A 15626-nucleotide genomic window follows, 5' to 3' on the forward strand; every position below is an offset into this window, starting at 1 on the left:
GAATAAAGTAACTGGACTATAATGAAGCATCAGGCACTGAGTAAAGTAACTGGACTATAATGAAGCATCAGGCTCTGAGTAAAGTAACTGGACTATAATGAAGCATCAGGCTCTGATGTTTCGGTCCGTCCTGGACCATTCTCAAGTCGATCGACTTGAGAATGGTCCAGGATGGACCGAAACGTCGTCGTCCCTTCAACTTCTAGTGTGTGGTCTGGTCAACATACTTTAGCCACGTTATTGTGACTCATCGCCTGCATCAGGCTCTGAGTAAAGTAACTGGACTATAATGAAGCATTAGGCTCTGAATAAAGTAACTGGACTATAATGAAGCATCAGGCTCTTAGTAAAGCAACTGGACTATAATGAAGCATCAGGCTCTGAGTAAAATAATTTCACAATATAAGTAATGGTGTTTCTCTACACTGACCACAGTGTAGAGAAACACCAAGATGACAGTTGACTTTATTAATACAAATGTTTCCTATATATAAAGTCAACTCTTATCTTGATGTGTCTCCATGTCAAAAGTATTTATATAGAGGCAATACTACACTCAGTTGTGTGAGAACAATGTGACCTTCAGTAGTGTACCTTCACTGAGGTGTGGACAGTCTTGACATCTGGGAAGAGTTCCTGGCACTTCCGGAGCCAATCTTCTATCTTCATGCTGCACCCATCAGCTGTGTCTATGGTTGTGCCAACCTCCTGTGGAGTGTTGACTGTGCCGAGGCTCCCCAACATGGCCTGCAGCTGAGTCTTCCCTTCCTCTCCTTGTGTTGTCATATCCACCACACTGGTATCCTCCAGTTCCAAGAGTTTCATTGCTGACTTATTCTGCTCTACCAGAGCATAGAGTCTGTCCTGGAGCTGGAGGTGATGAGTCTTCCAGTCCCCCAGCTGCCCCCGGTACTCCCCCAGCTGGGACAGTACCTCTTCACAGCTAATAATGAGGCGGCTGATGCTGCTCATCTGCTCCTGCACCATGGAGCGTAATGTCTTACTGATGCCTTTGGCAGGACCTTCATAAGGTTTTGCTGGCACTACTTCCTCAGTTGTTAGTTGGATATTTTTGAGTTTCCTAACTAAAGCCTCCACAGCATAGTTAATTGGGAACTGAGTAGAGGCTGTGGCAGCGTGCTCGGCACGGCAGCTGGGGCAGGTCAGCTGACCATTCTTGATAGCATTGTCAATACACTGGGAGCAGAATGTGTGGCCACATGGCAGTGTGCGAGGTCGTAGCCGATTTTCGGCATAATCGTTAAAACACACTGAACATTCCTCTGGCTTGTTATCCTGTGGAAAAGAATATTTAGTTTGCTAGATGTATTTACAACTAAAACTAATATTACAGTACTTTATTTACTAATACAAATTACATAATATTGTTATACATTCTTTGCATTAACTATTTCAGAGCAGGGTTAATATTACTGACAGATTAACACATTCACAGCAAGGCCAATATTTTTTATAAACATATCCTGGAGTATGGGATAATATATTTGGTAACATATTGCAGCAGCAGGGCTGTTTGTAAGCCATACCTGAGAGTACAGATTAACAAAACCTGTCCTTACTTTATTATGAATAATGGAAGGAAATGTATGTATCGTATGTGATAATGGGGGAAGGATCAAGTATTCTTAGTCTAAGTTGGACAATAAGTGCACTGTGGGTTACATCTTAACACATGGGTTTTATTGAACAACTCTGGATTATTTTACACTTACTATGGGAACACACAATTACGTTACGGGACTGTCGAAATATCGTAAGTAGAAGCGATTTTTCCCATAAGAAATAAAGGGAATTGAATTAATCCGCTCCCCACCCTCCAAAATATTAACATACAAATACATTTTATACTGAATACAATGTTTTTTTCTAACTACAATACAGTACCAAAGTGTCTCTTACCTTTATGGCTCTTGATGGCGTATGGAAGATGGTGATAAGGGGGGAGGAAGAGAGTTGTTCCTGTTTGGAAGGGGAGTCCCCTTCCATTATCACATCAGGCAGTGATGTTTTCTCTGGGGTACTCTCTTTCCTACGTTTTGCCTGAATACCACTAGGACCTGGTTATGATTCAGTGCTTGTTTGTCTCACTACAAATTTGTCAAGAGGCATTTGTTGTTCCCTTAATTTTAACATTTGTCTGTAATGATGCATCAGTGTCATTGAATAGGTTAAGGCAACGACCTACTGCAGCTTGATTTGGGCGAGTCGTTTCAACAAAGGTTTGCAATTCTTCCCATGCTGCACACATTTTCTTAATTGTTGAGGAAGAAACATTCTGTACTCTTGTATCTGCTATATGCTCATCCTTACATGGGTTTTCATATGTTGAGCCTTACCACTGACTTTCCTGGGACTCATGGCAAGGTATATAATAATTACTTTAATGTTCAAAATGCAAAAAATCACCACAAAAGCGGAATTTCTTATAGGCGCGATCGTCACTAAGCAGGCAGCTGTAGTAAACTGAGGCAGGTCGGCCGCGTGACTGGGAACCACTCGCTCTGTCGACCCGAACGTGTACCAACAAATATCGTAAGTCGACGACACCATCAGATGTCGAGTCGCATTTTTCGATGAAATTCACATCGTAACTCGAAATTATCGCAAGTAGGGGCAATCGTATGTCGAGGTGCCACTGTATATTTTATATATATATATATATATATATATATATATATATATATATATATATATATATATATATATATATATATATATATATATATATATATATATATGTTTCATTGAATATGACCGCATATTCTGTATTTATTATTTTTTGGTTTAGGGCTTCTATCCCTCTAACTATTTTCTTAGCATCAGGGCTTAATTGGAATAGGAGTTCTCCAAAACTCATTTTCGTACTTTTAAGGTGAAGAAAAGAAGTGATTTACTATAGAGTGTATTACACTTATTTGTATAATTTGCACGACGTTTCGAACCTCCATGGTTCATTCTCAAGTGAACAGATCTTACAATACTAGTTGATTTTATACCCGCATTAGGTCAGGTGATAATACAATGAAGGTGAAAAACATGGGGGGATACATAAGGGATAAACATAGGGGCTGCAGAAGGCTTATTGGCCCATACGAGGCATCTCCTATCCAAACACAAAGATTAATCCAGTGTAATTGGCCTGTTATGTTGGACATTGTCTTCTGTGCTGGAGCTGTGTCTAACATTGTCTTCTGTGTCCAACACAGAAGACAATGTCCAACATAACAGGCCAATTACATTGGATTAATCTTTGTGTTTGGATAGGAGATGCCTCGTATGGGCCAATAAGCCTTCTGCAGCCCCTATGTTTATCCCTTATGTATCCCCCCATGTTTTTCACCTTCATCGTATTATCACCTGACCTAATGCGGGTATAAAATCAACTTAAAAGTACGAAAATGAGTTTTGGAGAACTCCTATTCCAATTAAGCCCTGATGCTAAGAAAATAGTTAGAGGGATAGAAGCCCTAAACCAAAAAATAATAAATACAGAATATGCGGTCATATTCAATGAAACATGTTTGAAAGAAAACCTGCTGCTAGTATACACCAATATATATATATATATATATATATAGCGGGCGGAGTGTATCGTGATCTGGCCTGTACTCCTCTTGACATACCAGAAAACATTCTAAGGAAACTACTCCAAGCTTGTACTAAAGAGGCATCCTTCTTGAGCCTGGATGGGCACATGTATAAGCAAGTAGATGGGGTCGCCATGGGTTCTCCCCTAGGTGTTCTGTTTGCAAACTTCTACATGGGTACCATCGAACAAAAGGTCTTCGTCGACATGAACTTGAAACCGGCCATATACTGCAGGTATGTTGACGACATTTTTACTCAGGTACCTGAGGTCAGACATCTGCAGGAGCTGAAGGAGGCATTTGAGCGGAATTCTGTGTTGCATTTCACCTACGAGATGGAAAAGGATGGGAAGCTGCCCTTTCTAGATGTAACAGTCATGGAAAGGAGCGGAGGTTTCCACACTGCAGTCTACACTAGAGAAACAAACATAGGAATGTGCCTCAATGCCAATAGTGACTGCCCAGACAGGTACAAGAGGAGTGTTGTTAACGCTTATGTCGACCGTGCTCTCAGCCACAGCTCAGGATGGAAGCAAGTCGATGAAGAACTTCGTAGGGTAAGGCAGGTCCTAGTCAACAATGGCTTCTCCAATGGTTTCATTGAAGACATCATAAGAAGGAAGGTGAAATGCCATGCAACCTCTGAAGAGACAACTAACACAACACCTGTACCCCCTATTAGACTATTTTACAGGAACTTCTTTTCCACAGCTCATAAAACGTAGGAAAGGGTCCTGAAAGATATTGTTAATAGAAACGTTACCCCTACAGACAAAAATCAGAAGATACAATTGACGATTTACTATAAAACCAAGAAAACTGCCAACCTACTCATGAGAAACTCTCCAGACACAAAGCAGAACGCTTTGAAAGAGACCAATGTCGTCTATGCCTTCAAATGCCCACTTAGGGACTGTAAGCCTCAAAGAACTCAGTATATAGGCAAGACAACAACATCTCTTTCCAGGCGATTAACGATACATAAGCAACAGGGCTCCATTAAGGAACATATAATCTCTTCCCACAACCATACCATCACCAGAGAAGTCTTAACAAAAAACACGGAAATCATCGATAGATACACCGATAGCAGGCAGCTTGATATCTGCGAGGCACTACACATTAAGAAGTCAAGACCAGCAATCAACAGCCAATTAATGCACAACTATATTCTACCCACTTCAAGACTCCGCACCAATATAGAAGCATCAAGAAATACAGTGGTACCTCGGAATGCGATTGTCCCTGTATGCGAGGCGAGGTGTATTTACTCCAAAAATTTGTCTCAGAAGGCGAGGGTTACTTCGGGAGGCGAGTTTGGACACGAGTTTGTTGATACGCGTACAGCCGACCTAGCGCGTTCGTCGCCCCTCCGCCCCGCCGCCCCTCAGTTTATTATTGTCTGGCGCTCAGTGACTACCCCCACATCAATTCTTCTCGCGGATTTTCAGTGTTTTGTTGGATTTTTTGTGATTTGTCTATACAATTTGTTATTATATATCTCACCATGGGTCCCAAGAAAGCCAGTGGTAAGGATAAAGGCCAGAAAGCTCCTGTGAGGATGACAATAGAGGAGAAACAAGAGATCATTCGGAAGCATGAGAACGGTACACGTGTTGTTGAACTTTGTAGGCAGTACAACAAAGCCACATCAACAATATGCACTATACTTAAGAAGAAAAATAAGATTATGGGTGCTAAAGTGGCAAAAGGAGTAAGAACATTAACGGCACAAAGACCACAAATACTTGAAGAAGTGGAAAAGTTGTTATTAATTTGGATACACGACAAGGAGTTGAGGGGTGATAGTGTTTCGGAGGCCATTATTTGTGAGAAAGCCAGGGTGTTGCACGAAGACCTTCTAAAGAATACCCCTGCAACGAGTGATGCAGATAAGAAAGAGTTTAAGGCAAGCAGGGGCTGGTTTGAAAAATTTAGAAAGAGAAGTGGTATCCATAGTGTTACAAGGCATGGGGTTATGTGATGTGATTATGGAAGGGGACTCCCCTTCCAAACAGTAACTCCTCTCCTCCTCCCCCCTCCTCACCATCTTCCATACGCCTACAGCACTCGACAGCAAGGTAAGTAATAACTGGAACACAGTTTTGTAGGTTTATTTAGATGAATTAGGTAAATTAGGTATAAAAATTTAGTTTGATGTGGGGTTTTTGGGGTAGTCAGGAACGGATTAATTCATTTCCCTTTATTTCTTATGGGGAAATTAACTTCGGAATGCGAGTTTTCGGAAGGCGAGGCGTCTCCAGGAACGGATTAAACTCTTATTCTGAGGTATGCCTGTATGGGCCAATAGGCCGTTTGCATTTACTTCCATTCTTCCCCTTTAACTTTACCCAATATTTCGTGTTCTATCTTGTGTTGAAAGTTTGTTTTCACCTCATCCAAAACTGTTGTAACATATCACCTCACCCAAATGCAGGTATATAAAATGAAAAGCCATTTGAATTATAGCATAGTAAGAAATCTGTTTAGTGTTTGCAGGTTATAGTTGTGTGCGTGTAAACTAAAGTCTTTGAAAATGTAATAAGTTATTACGAAACGCGTTTAAGTGTGGCATCAGACTAGAAATAAAAATGAATTTTGGAGAACTGATTTTTCAATTACCATCGACAGTGAAAAGAAACATAAGAAATATTGAGAAAATTTGTGTTAGAATTATTAATCTTATTTTTTCGGTCATATTTAACAATATATGTCTACAGGAAAGAATGCTACCAAAATATACAAATATATATATATATATATATATATATATATATATATATATATATATATATATATATATATATATATATATATATATATATATATATATATATATATATTAGTATATTTTGGTAGCAGTCTTTCCTGTAGACATATATTATTAAATATGACTGAAAAAGTAAGATTAATAATTCTAACACGAATTTTCTCTATCTTTCTTACATTTCTTTTTCACTGTTGATGGTAATTCAAAGATCAATTCTCCAAAATTCATTTTTATTTCTAGTCTGACGCGACACTTGAGCGCGTTTCGTAAAACTTATTACATTTTCAAAGACTTTAGTATACAAACACACAACTGAAACTGAATAGAGCTTACACATCTTCGAGGTTTATATCTACATTTGGGTGAGGTGGATGAGGTGAAAAAACGAACTTTCAACAATGGGTATTAAATTCCAACACAAGACAGAACACGAAACAATGGGTATTAAATTCAAACACAAGACAGAACACAAAACAATGGGTATTGAATGGAAGTAATTGTAGAAAGCCTATTGATCCATATTTCTTGATGCTTCTATATTGGAGCGGAGTCTTGAAGTGGGTAGAATATAGTTGTGCATTAATTGGCTGTTGATTGCTGGTATCGGCTTCTTAATGTGTAGTGCCTCGCAGATATCAGGCCGCCTGCTATCGCTGTATCTATCGATGATTTCCGTGTTTTTTGATAAGACTTCTCTGGTGATGGTCTGGTTGTGGGAAGAGATTATATGTTCCTTAATGGAGCCCTGTTGCTTATGCATCGTTAATGATGCATAAGCCATTCTATAGGCCATTGCTCCCCTTGCCTCTCTGAGGGGGCCAGGTTCTGGCCGTGGTCCCCGGTAGGCCCTAGAACTCCATACACATGACTGATGCCAAAGTCTGACATTAGCATATCAGCCTGGTAAAGCTCCGGGTCTCACCCAGAAAATGGCGTTTCATTACATTCAACGCTGGTTTTTTCCAATATTTTGACTATAACACTTGTCAATGACACAGGTCTATATTTGATGGGATCTTTCCTGCTGCCACTGTTGTAGATTGCTGCTGCCTCTAATATCAACAGGGAATCTGAAATAGGTAGTACAGTGAATATCAACCTTGTAGTGCAAACATTTGTTCTGTGTTAGCCTTTTTCCACACATCTGCTAGGACTCCTGTTCACGGGGATGCCTGAAAAAATCTGTTAAGTGGAATGCTGAGCTCAAGTGCACATTCTCTCAAAACCCATGGTGAAACTCCATCTGAACCAAATGCTTTGTTCTTACTTAGCTCCTTTGGCATTTTTTTCACTTTATATTCAGACACCTCTATGAAATGTGAGAAATCTTTAAAGAATTCGGATAAAGAAAGAGATCTAGAAGTGGTTCTAGATAAAAAGCTATCACCTGAGGACCACAAAAAGAACATTGTGTGAAGAGCCAATGCTACACTTTCTAACTTCAGAATTGCTTTTAAATACATGGATGGCAAAATACTAAAGAAATTATTCACAACTATTGTCAGACCAAAACTGGAATATGCAGTGGTTGTATGGTGCCCATATCTTAAGCAGCACATCAACAAACTGGAAAAGGTGCAGAGACATGCAACTACTGTAATTTACTCGTGGAAAATAGTAGAGGGGCTGGTCCCAAATCTGCACACAGAAATAATATCATTTGAGACCGGAAGGTATGGCAGCATGTGTAGAATACCCCCGTTGAAGAGCAGAGGTTCAATAGGTACTCTGAGAGAACTCTGTCAACATCAGAGGCCTGATACTGTTCAACACGCTTCCACTAAATATAAGAGGCATAACTGGCCGATCCCTCACAATGTTCAAGAGAGAACTCAATAAGCACCTCCAAATGATACCTGATTAACCAGGCTGTGATTTATACGTCAGGCTGCGAGTAGCCGCATTCAACAGCCTGGTTGACCAATCCAGAAACGAGGAGGCCTGGTCGACGACCGGGCAGCGGGGACGCTAAGCCCAGAAAACACCTCAAGGTAGCCTTAAGGCAAGGCTAAAAGTTTTGTGAAGAAATGTTTGCACTGCAAGGTTGATATTCACTATGTCACCTATTTCAAACTCCCAGTTGATATTAGAGGCAGCAGCAATACAGTTGCTTTTACAAGTTTCATTGTGTAGCCTAAGGCTTATCTTCATTGTATCTAGAGGCGGTTTACCTGCTTGATGGGGTTCTGGGAGTTGTTCTACTCCTACTTCTACTCTACTGGAAGTACTTGAGGAGTACTCTCTACTCCTCAAACTCTGACTTGTGAGAGTTTGGTCCACCAGGCTGTTGCTTGGAGCGGCCCACATACCCACCACAGCCAGGTTGGTCCAGCACTCCTTGGAGAAACCTATCTAGTTTTCTCTTGAAGATGTCCATGGTTGTCCCAGCAATATTTCTTATGCTTGCCAGGAGAATGTTGAACAACCGCGGACCACTGATGTTTATACAGTGTTCTCTGTGCCTACGGCACCCCTGCTCTTCACTGGTTTTATTGTGCATTTTCTTTCATATCATTCACTCCAGTATGTTGTTATTTTACAGTGTAGATTTGGAACCTGGCCCTCTAGTATTTTCCATATGTATATTATTTGATATCTCTCTCGTCGTCTTTCTAGTGAGTACATTTGGAGGGCTTTGAGACGATCCCAATAATTTAGGTGCTTTATCGGGTCTATGTATGCCGTATATGTTCTCTGTATTCCCTCTATTTCTGCAATCTCTCCTGCTCTGAAGGGTAAAGTGAGTACTGAGCAGTACTCATGATGCGACAACACAAGTGATTTGAAGAGCACAACCATTGTGATGGGATCCCTGGATTTGAAAGTTCTCGTAATCCATCATTTTTCTGGCTGACGCAATATTTGCTTGGTTATGCTCCCTAAACATTAGGTCGTTAGACATCATTATTCCCAAATTCTTTACATGGTGCTTACCTACTATGGGCAAATTTGATTGTGTTATGTACCCTGTATTATGTTTAACCCCTGTGTGGCTCCAGGCTATTTAGCATTTGTCACCCACAGGCGCATAAAAAAAAAAATAATTTTTTCTTTTAAACCTGTTAATTTGTGTTCTCTGATCATGGGAAAAATAATAAAAAATATCGTAAGTGGCATATATTGCCCGCTATAGGGCAGGGAAGTCTGGCAAAAAACAGGCGCTGACTCAGCGTGCGTCCCAAGCGGTCTGTTGCTCGCCAGCTGTCAGGCAGGAGTGGCCACAAAGAGATAATTACCTAATTATTTCAATGTCTCTGATTGATTTTTCATAGTATTTTTGCTGTAATATTATTCAATAGTGTGTAGTGTGATATATTTATATAATAAAATGAGTGAATCATCGCTGTACTCAAAAATATGGTGTGCATATTGTTGATTCAATTATTATGTTCATCAAACAGTGAACAAATACTTTGTCGATTATTACACTATATACACAGGTTATATATAAGCATCTGCATGTTTTGTTCACCATAACGTACCATTAAGTCGCTAATATGAGTCAAAAAGCAACGAGGAGTGACCGCCACACACCAGCCAGCCACTCGCTGCCACCCACTCCCTCAACACCTCACTCGCCCACATTCTCCTCCCACCATACTGTTTTTGCTTTTATTCACTATATACAGACGTTACATATAAGTATCTACATTCGTGTTCACCATAACGAACCACTAAGTTGGCATGCTAAGTGGCAGTGGCAACCAGTGGCAGCCCGCATCTGGCTGCTACTTCCTCCCTCCCTCCTGAGTACAGCGATTCTCCTCCCACAATACTGTTTTTGCTTTTATTCACTATATACAGATGTTATATGTAAGTATCTACATGTTTTGTTCACCACAACTGTACAACTAAGTTGATATAGTTAGTTCAGGCACTAAGAGACGTCGCTACACACAGTCAGGTGGCGGCTGCTTCCTTCACACATTCAAGGTCAGACGCACTAAAGTTTCACCCCCAACAATACTGTTTCTGGTGTTATTACCCTATATACAGACGTTTTAAACACTTTTATTATGTGTGATGTTAGTGCAACTGGCCTATAATTTTTTGCCAAGGCTTTACTCCCCCCCTTGTGCAACGGAGCTATATCTGCAGATTTAAGTGCTGCTGGTATCTCCCCTGTATCCAGGCTCTTTCTCCAAATTACGCTGAGTGCTCTCGCTACTGGTACTTTACATTTCTTTATGAATATTGAATTCCATGAGTCAGGCCCAGGAGCTGAGTGCATAGGCATATTGTCAATTTCTCTTTCAAAGTTTTCCGAGTTTGTGGTAATATCCGTTATATTATCTGCAGCTTGAATGTCATTCATAAAGAAGCTGTCTGGGTCATCAACTTTCATGTTGTTTATTGGTGTGCTAAACATAGCCTCATACTGGCTTCTTAGAATTTCACTAATCTCTTTGTTGTCCTCTGTGTACGTACCTTCATTTGTAATTAATGGTCCAATACTGGTAGAGGTTTTTGATTTTGATTTTGCGTATGTGAAAAAATATTTAGGATTTTTCCTTATCTCTTGTATAACTTTCTGTTCCAATTCCATTTCCTCAGACTCATATGATCGCTTCAACGTTTGTTCTACTTCTTCGATCTCCCTGCTTAGGCTTATTTTCCTTGCTTGTGATAGTTGTGTCTGCAGAAGCATTTCCGTTATTTTTTTCCTTCTCCTGTACAGTTGTCTGCGTTCTCTTTCTTGAGCGGTCCTCTTTCTGCCCCTCCTCACAGGCATGTGCTTCAAGCAGACCTTGTAAGCTTCAGCTGTCAGTTGAGCTATTCCCTGTGTGGGAGTTTTGTCGCTTAAGACCGTCTCCCATTGAATGGTTGCAAGGTCTACATTTATTTTTTCCCAGTCGATCCTCTTGTTGTTAAAATTGAATTGATTGAATATTCCTTCTCGCTTGTTGGGTCTCTTAGACCTACTACCGTTATTTATGCTAGTTCGCACTTCAATGAGCTTATGGACTGAGTATGAAGTATCTGAGATTGTGATGTCTCTGATTAGTTCATCATTGTTTGTGAACTAATGATGAACAAGAAAACAAGTCAAGAAAACTAGAAAACAAAAAAACACTAGAAAACAAGTCTAGTGTGTTTTCGTTCCTAGTTGGTTCTGTAATCTGTTGATTGAGCGAGAATTTGTCACAGAATCTCAAAAGTTCTCTGACCTGTGGTTGGTTATTTCCCGGGTCATTCCCTGCTATGATATTTGTGTTTGCCATTTTCCATCTTAGACTCGGTAAATTGAAATTTCCAAGGAAGATTAACTCTTTTGCTGGCCTGGCAAGCGACCTGGCACACACTGCAACGAAGGCTGAGCATTGGCCGTGAGCGCACAAACCACACTCAAATGTTTATACAGTGTGACCTCACTCGAACGAGGCGTAGGCGTTATATGAGGCGAGGCCGATTCGTTTCACTGCGGAATTCGTTCTACCCGTCAGCCCCAGGCTGTCCCTCCCCTTCATGTGAAAATAACAAAGGTATTACATTCACTATCATCAAAACAAAAAATCACAGAAAATCTATTTATTATGTATTTATCATTTTGAACATGGCACATGATAGAACAATCAATTGTAAACAATTCCATATTAAAATCAAAACTATGTGACTGTTATTGGTGGCCGCAAATATGATGTAATGGCCAGGATTTCCATAAGCCAACTGTATCAGTCTATATAAATATTCATAAACAATTCATTTATTATGAAGTCTTCATTTTCACTATGGCATTTGATAGAACAATCACTTACAAACAATTTGGATTAAAAATTCTACATATATGAGCATTATTGAATCCAAAAAAGCAAAATCACATAATTTTCTCAACAAACTGAAGAGAGGAGGAGGGGTGGTTGGCGGGCCGCCGGTGGTAGGGGAAGGAGGGTCAGGGCCGGCCGCTGGTAGTCAGGTGCGGGAGGGGAGGGGGGGGTGGTTGTAGCATGTTGGCGGTATAGGAGTGGGGGGGGGAAGGGTGGCAGCCAGACTGACAGGCCTTGGGCCAGACCAGGCCTCAGACCAGGCCTCAGACCAGGCCTCAGGCCAGACCTCAGGCCAGACCTCAGACCAGGCCTTGAACCCAGACCTCGACGAAACTCGACCCAATGTTGACTGCATAGAGGCTAGCCGCCTCCTTACCCCTCCCTCCCACCCCAATACATCCCCTCACCACTGACCCCACACTTTATTATGAATTCTTCATTTTGACTACGGAATATGGTAGATGCATTACAAACCACTGAAATGGCAGTCAGCTGGCGTCTCTACTCGCCCTCCTTCTCTGACGCCTTTCCACCCCCTAATACATCCTCTCACCACTGACACCACAATTTATTATAAATTGTTCATTTTGACTATGGAATATGATAGAGCTTTGTGTTGCAAACAACTGAAATGGTAACATTTTCTCAGCTAATTTGGTGAAAAGCAGACAGTGAGTGAACTATCGAGGTGGAGCATGGAGGCGCCAGCCACGTATTGCCATTTACATGATAACTCGAGCCTGTTACGGCCCTATTGGGTCGCAACTGGGGTTCTTCTCTGATGTTATTAGAGTTTGGGTATCCGGCCCCAAGTTAGTAGTGGCTTTCAAGGGGTGTGTTCCGTAACGCAAGTAAATTAAAGGGGAAGGGATAAAAATGCACTAATTTAAATATATATATTACCACCACCAATAAATAAATATATAAACTGTCACACGGGGGGTATAAACACTATAATGTACAGAATGGTCTTCCTCTGAAGACACAGGATGCTCCACGGTGCTCAACGATGCTTAGCCCTGGTTCTCTTCTTGTGGCCTCACGATGAATCCTTCGATTCTCTAGGCGAATCTACCCTGGCCACAGGCCAGCCAAATCACAGTCCCACTGGGTGCACCGTCGTGGAGGCCTTCAACCACAAATCCAGCCTGTAGCTGGCAGGTTCCAATCAGCTCCGCTGCGTAGGCCACTCCACGACCGATACTAGGGTTGCGAACCCTAGGCAGGAGCCTCGTGTGATTCCGCTGATCACTCTCCTCTCTCAACACCCCAGTGGCGAGTCTTCTCCACCAGCCAGCCCCGGGTACGACGATTCCTAATACTGCCACGTTACAGGCAGGCTAACACTCAACAGTGTTCGTCCAGGGGGTGACTCACAGCTTCTACAGCAAACACGTGGAGAGTCTATGGCTGCCTTGGGTAGACTGCCCATCGTCCAATCCAGCAGTCCCAGGTCGACTCTGTAATCAGACACGTCATCAGTACTAGGGACACCCTAGGGCACCTCACTTACAGGCTTAGACACAAACGCCCACCTATCCACTCCATAGATGGCGTTGCTGTCTAAGCGCCACCTCACCAGAGGTCAGCAGCGGCTATGTTATGAGCTGATCAAGACGGGAAACCAGCCCCTGTGGCCGGTATATCCTGTCCTCACTAGATGGCGCTGTCCATTTGGAGGGGGTTTCGGGAGCCGACTCACAGATGGCGTGGTCGTCACAGCTCCGTGTTACAACGCTGGGCTCGGTCCGTAACAGAGCCAGAGCTCTCCACTGACACAACCTGCCTCCCCTGACACCACTGTTACTCCATCTTCCCTGACAACTTCCACCACTGACACAACCAGCCTCCCCTGACACCACTATTACTCCAGCTTCCCTGACAACTTACACCACTGACAACCTGCCTTCCATGAGAATAACTTACACCACCTGCCCCCCCTAACAATAAACCCTAACTACTGACACCACTTGCTCCCCCTGACAACAACTCTCACCAATGACCCTTGATACCATTTTATCATCCTTCAACCATTTATCCCTATAAAACAATGGGTAAGCATAATAAAACACTGTATAACTGTTTACACTTTGGCGAATCATAGATGATGACAGCCACCTCCGACGCTCGGTCTCGGTGACTGCTTGGATGAACAATCTTCGCTTAATCAAACATTTGTATGTTCCACTGAACATTTAGTACCTAATTCAATTTGTTCGGATCTTCTGGGAATTCGCTAGAACGGGGTTCGTTAGTGAGGATGAACTGTACTCTTTTTCAGCTTTCTAACCTCAATTTTCATGCTACGTCATTCATTTTGCTATCAAACTGTTCACAATATAAAGGGGCACATTTAAAACCAGTCCCATAATATTCGGACAATAAATGGGATTTTTAAAAATGCATTAATTGATGATGGCATTACCTTCATCAGGGACTCAGCGTGTTTTGGTTTTATGATGTCGATACCCTCATCAGGCCGCGAAACCCCTGATATTATTAGTTGGTTTTTGTTAACCCTTGGGCTGCTCTCTTGCGATTTTAGCCTGCAACACTTCTTATAAAAGTGTTCATGTGTGTTTCCTGATCATGGGAAAAAATAGAAAATAATTTGTGACATATTTTGACCACAATAGGGCGAGGAAGTCTGGCAAACGTGAGGCGTTGACAGAGTAATCATTGGAGGCAGTCAGCTCCACCCGAGCTGTCAGGCGGGAGTTGCCACAAAAATATTATTACTTAATTATTTCAATGTCTTTGATTTTTTTCTGTTTTTTTCGAGTAATATTATTCTATAGTGTGTAGTGTGATATATTTATATAATAAAATGTGATCCATCGCTATACTCAAAAAGTATTGTGAGCATATTAGTGATTCAATTACAGTGCATCCTCACTCTAACGAACCCTACTCTAAAGCATTCCCGGATAATCCGAACAAATTGCATTTGGCACTAAATGTTCAGTAGAACATACAAAAATTCATTTGTGTTGTTCCACTGATGGTGATGACCTAGGCCGGTATGGCAGGGCTGTGAGAGCTGTGTACTGTACACACTCTCCACATCGTTCACTTCAATATCCGTATCACTAGTATCAGACATCTGTCTTAGGTCTTTTTCCAGATTTGAGTTATCAAAATCACTGGCATGCTCATCTTCAAGGAATATGCCCTGTATTTCAACATCAGAGAGTGTTTTCCTCAAAAACATGGCCAACTAGAGACTGGGAGCTCAATATGGATACATACAAAATGGTTGCTACCTTGAATATGAGCTTGCCCACAACCGTGGGGAATGCTGGGAATTTTTTTCAAGCTGGCAAACACCTCAGGAATCCATCTTGTACCCAAGTTTTGAACCCTACAATATATCTACGAGTGCCTTAACCACTGTGATGCGCTGAGTTTATTGTGACATTCCCCGTGCACATGAAATCAAGTGTTCCCCCAAAAATGTTTTTTTTAACCCTGAACATGTCTATG

At 41.6% G+C, this 15626-nt stretch overlaps 1 protein-coding gene across 1 annotated transcript in view; it reads right to left on the reverse strand.

Annotated features, from left to right (window-relative positions):
- Positions 1 to 335: 335 nt before the first annotated feature.
- Positions 336 to 15626, reverse strand: part of LOC138371320 (tripartite motif-containing protein 5-like) — a 69913-nt gene continuing 54622 nt past the window's right edge. Inside the window, exons 3-4 of the mRNA XM_069336107.1 lie at positions 595 to 1296; positions 336 to 380 (exon numbers count right to left, since the gene is read on the reverse strand). Coding sequence (XP_069192208.1) covers positions 336 to 380; positions 595 to 1296 — 747 coding nt within the window. The remainder of the gene's footprint in view (positions 381 to 594; positions 1297 to 15626) is intronic.

This window comes from Procambarus clarkii, chromosome 35 (genome assembly GCF_040958095.1).
Source record: "Procambarus clarkii isolate CNS0578487 chromosome 35, FALCON_Pclarkii_2.0, whole genome shotgun sequence".
Lineage (NCBI taxonomy): Eukaryota > Metazoa > Arthropoda > Malacostraca > Decapoda > Cambaridae > Procambarus > Procambarus clarkii.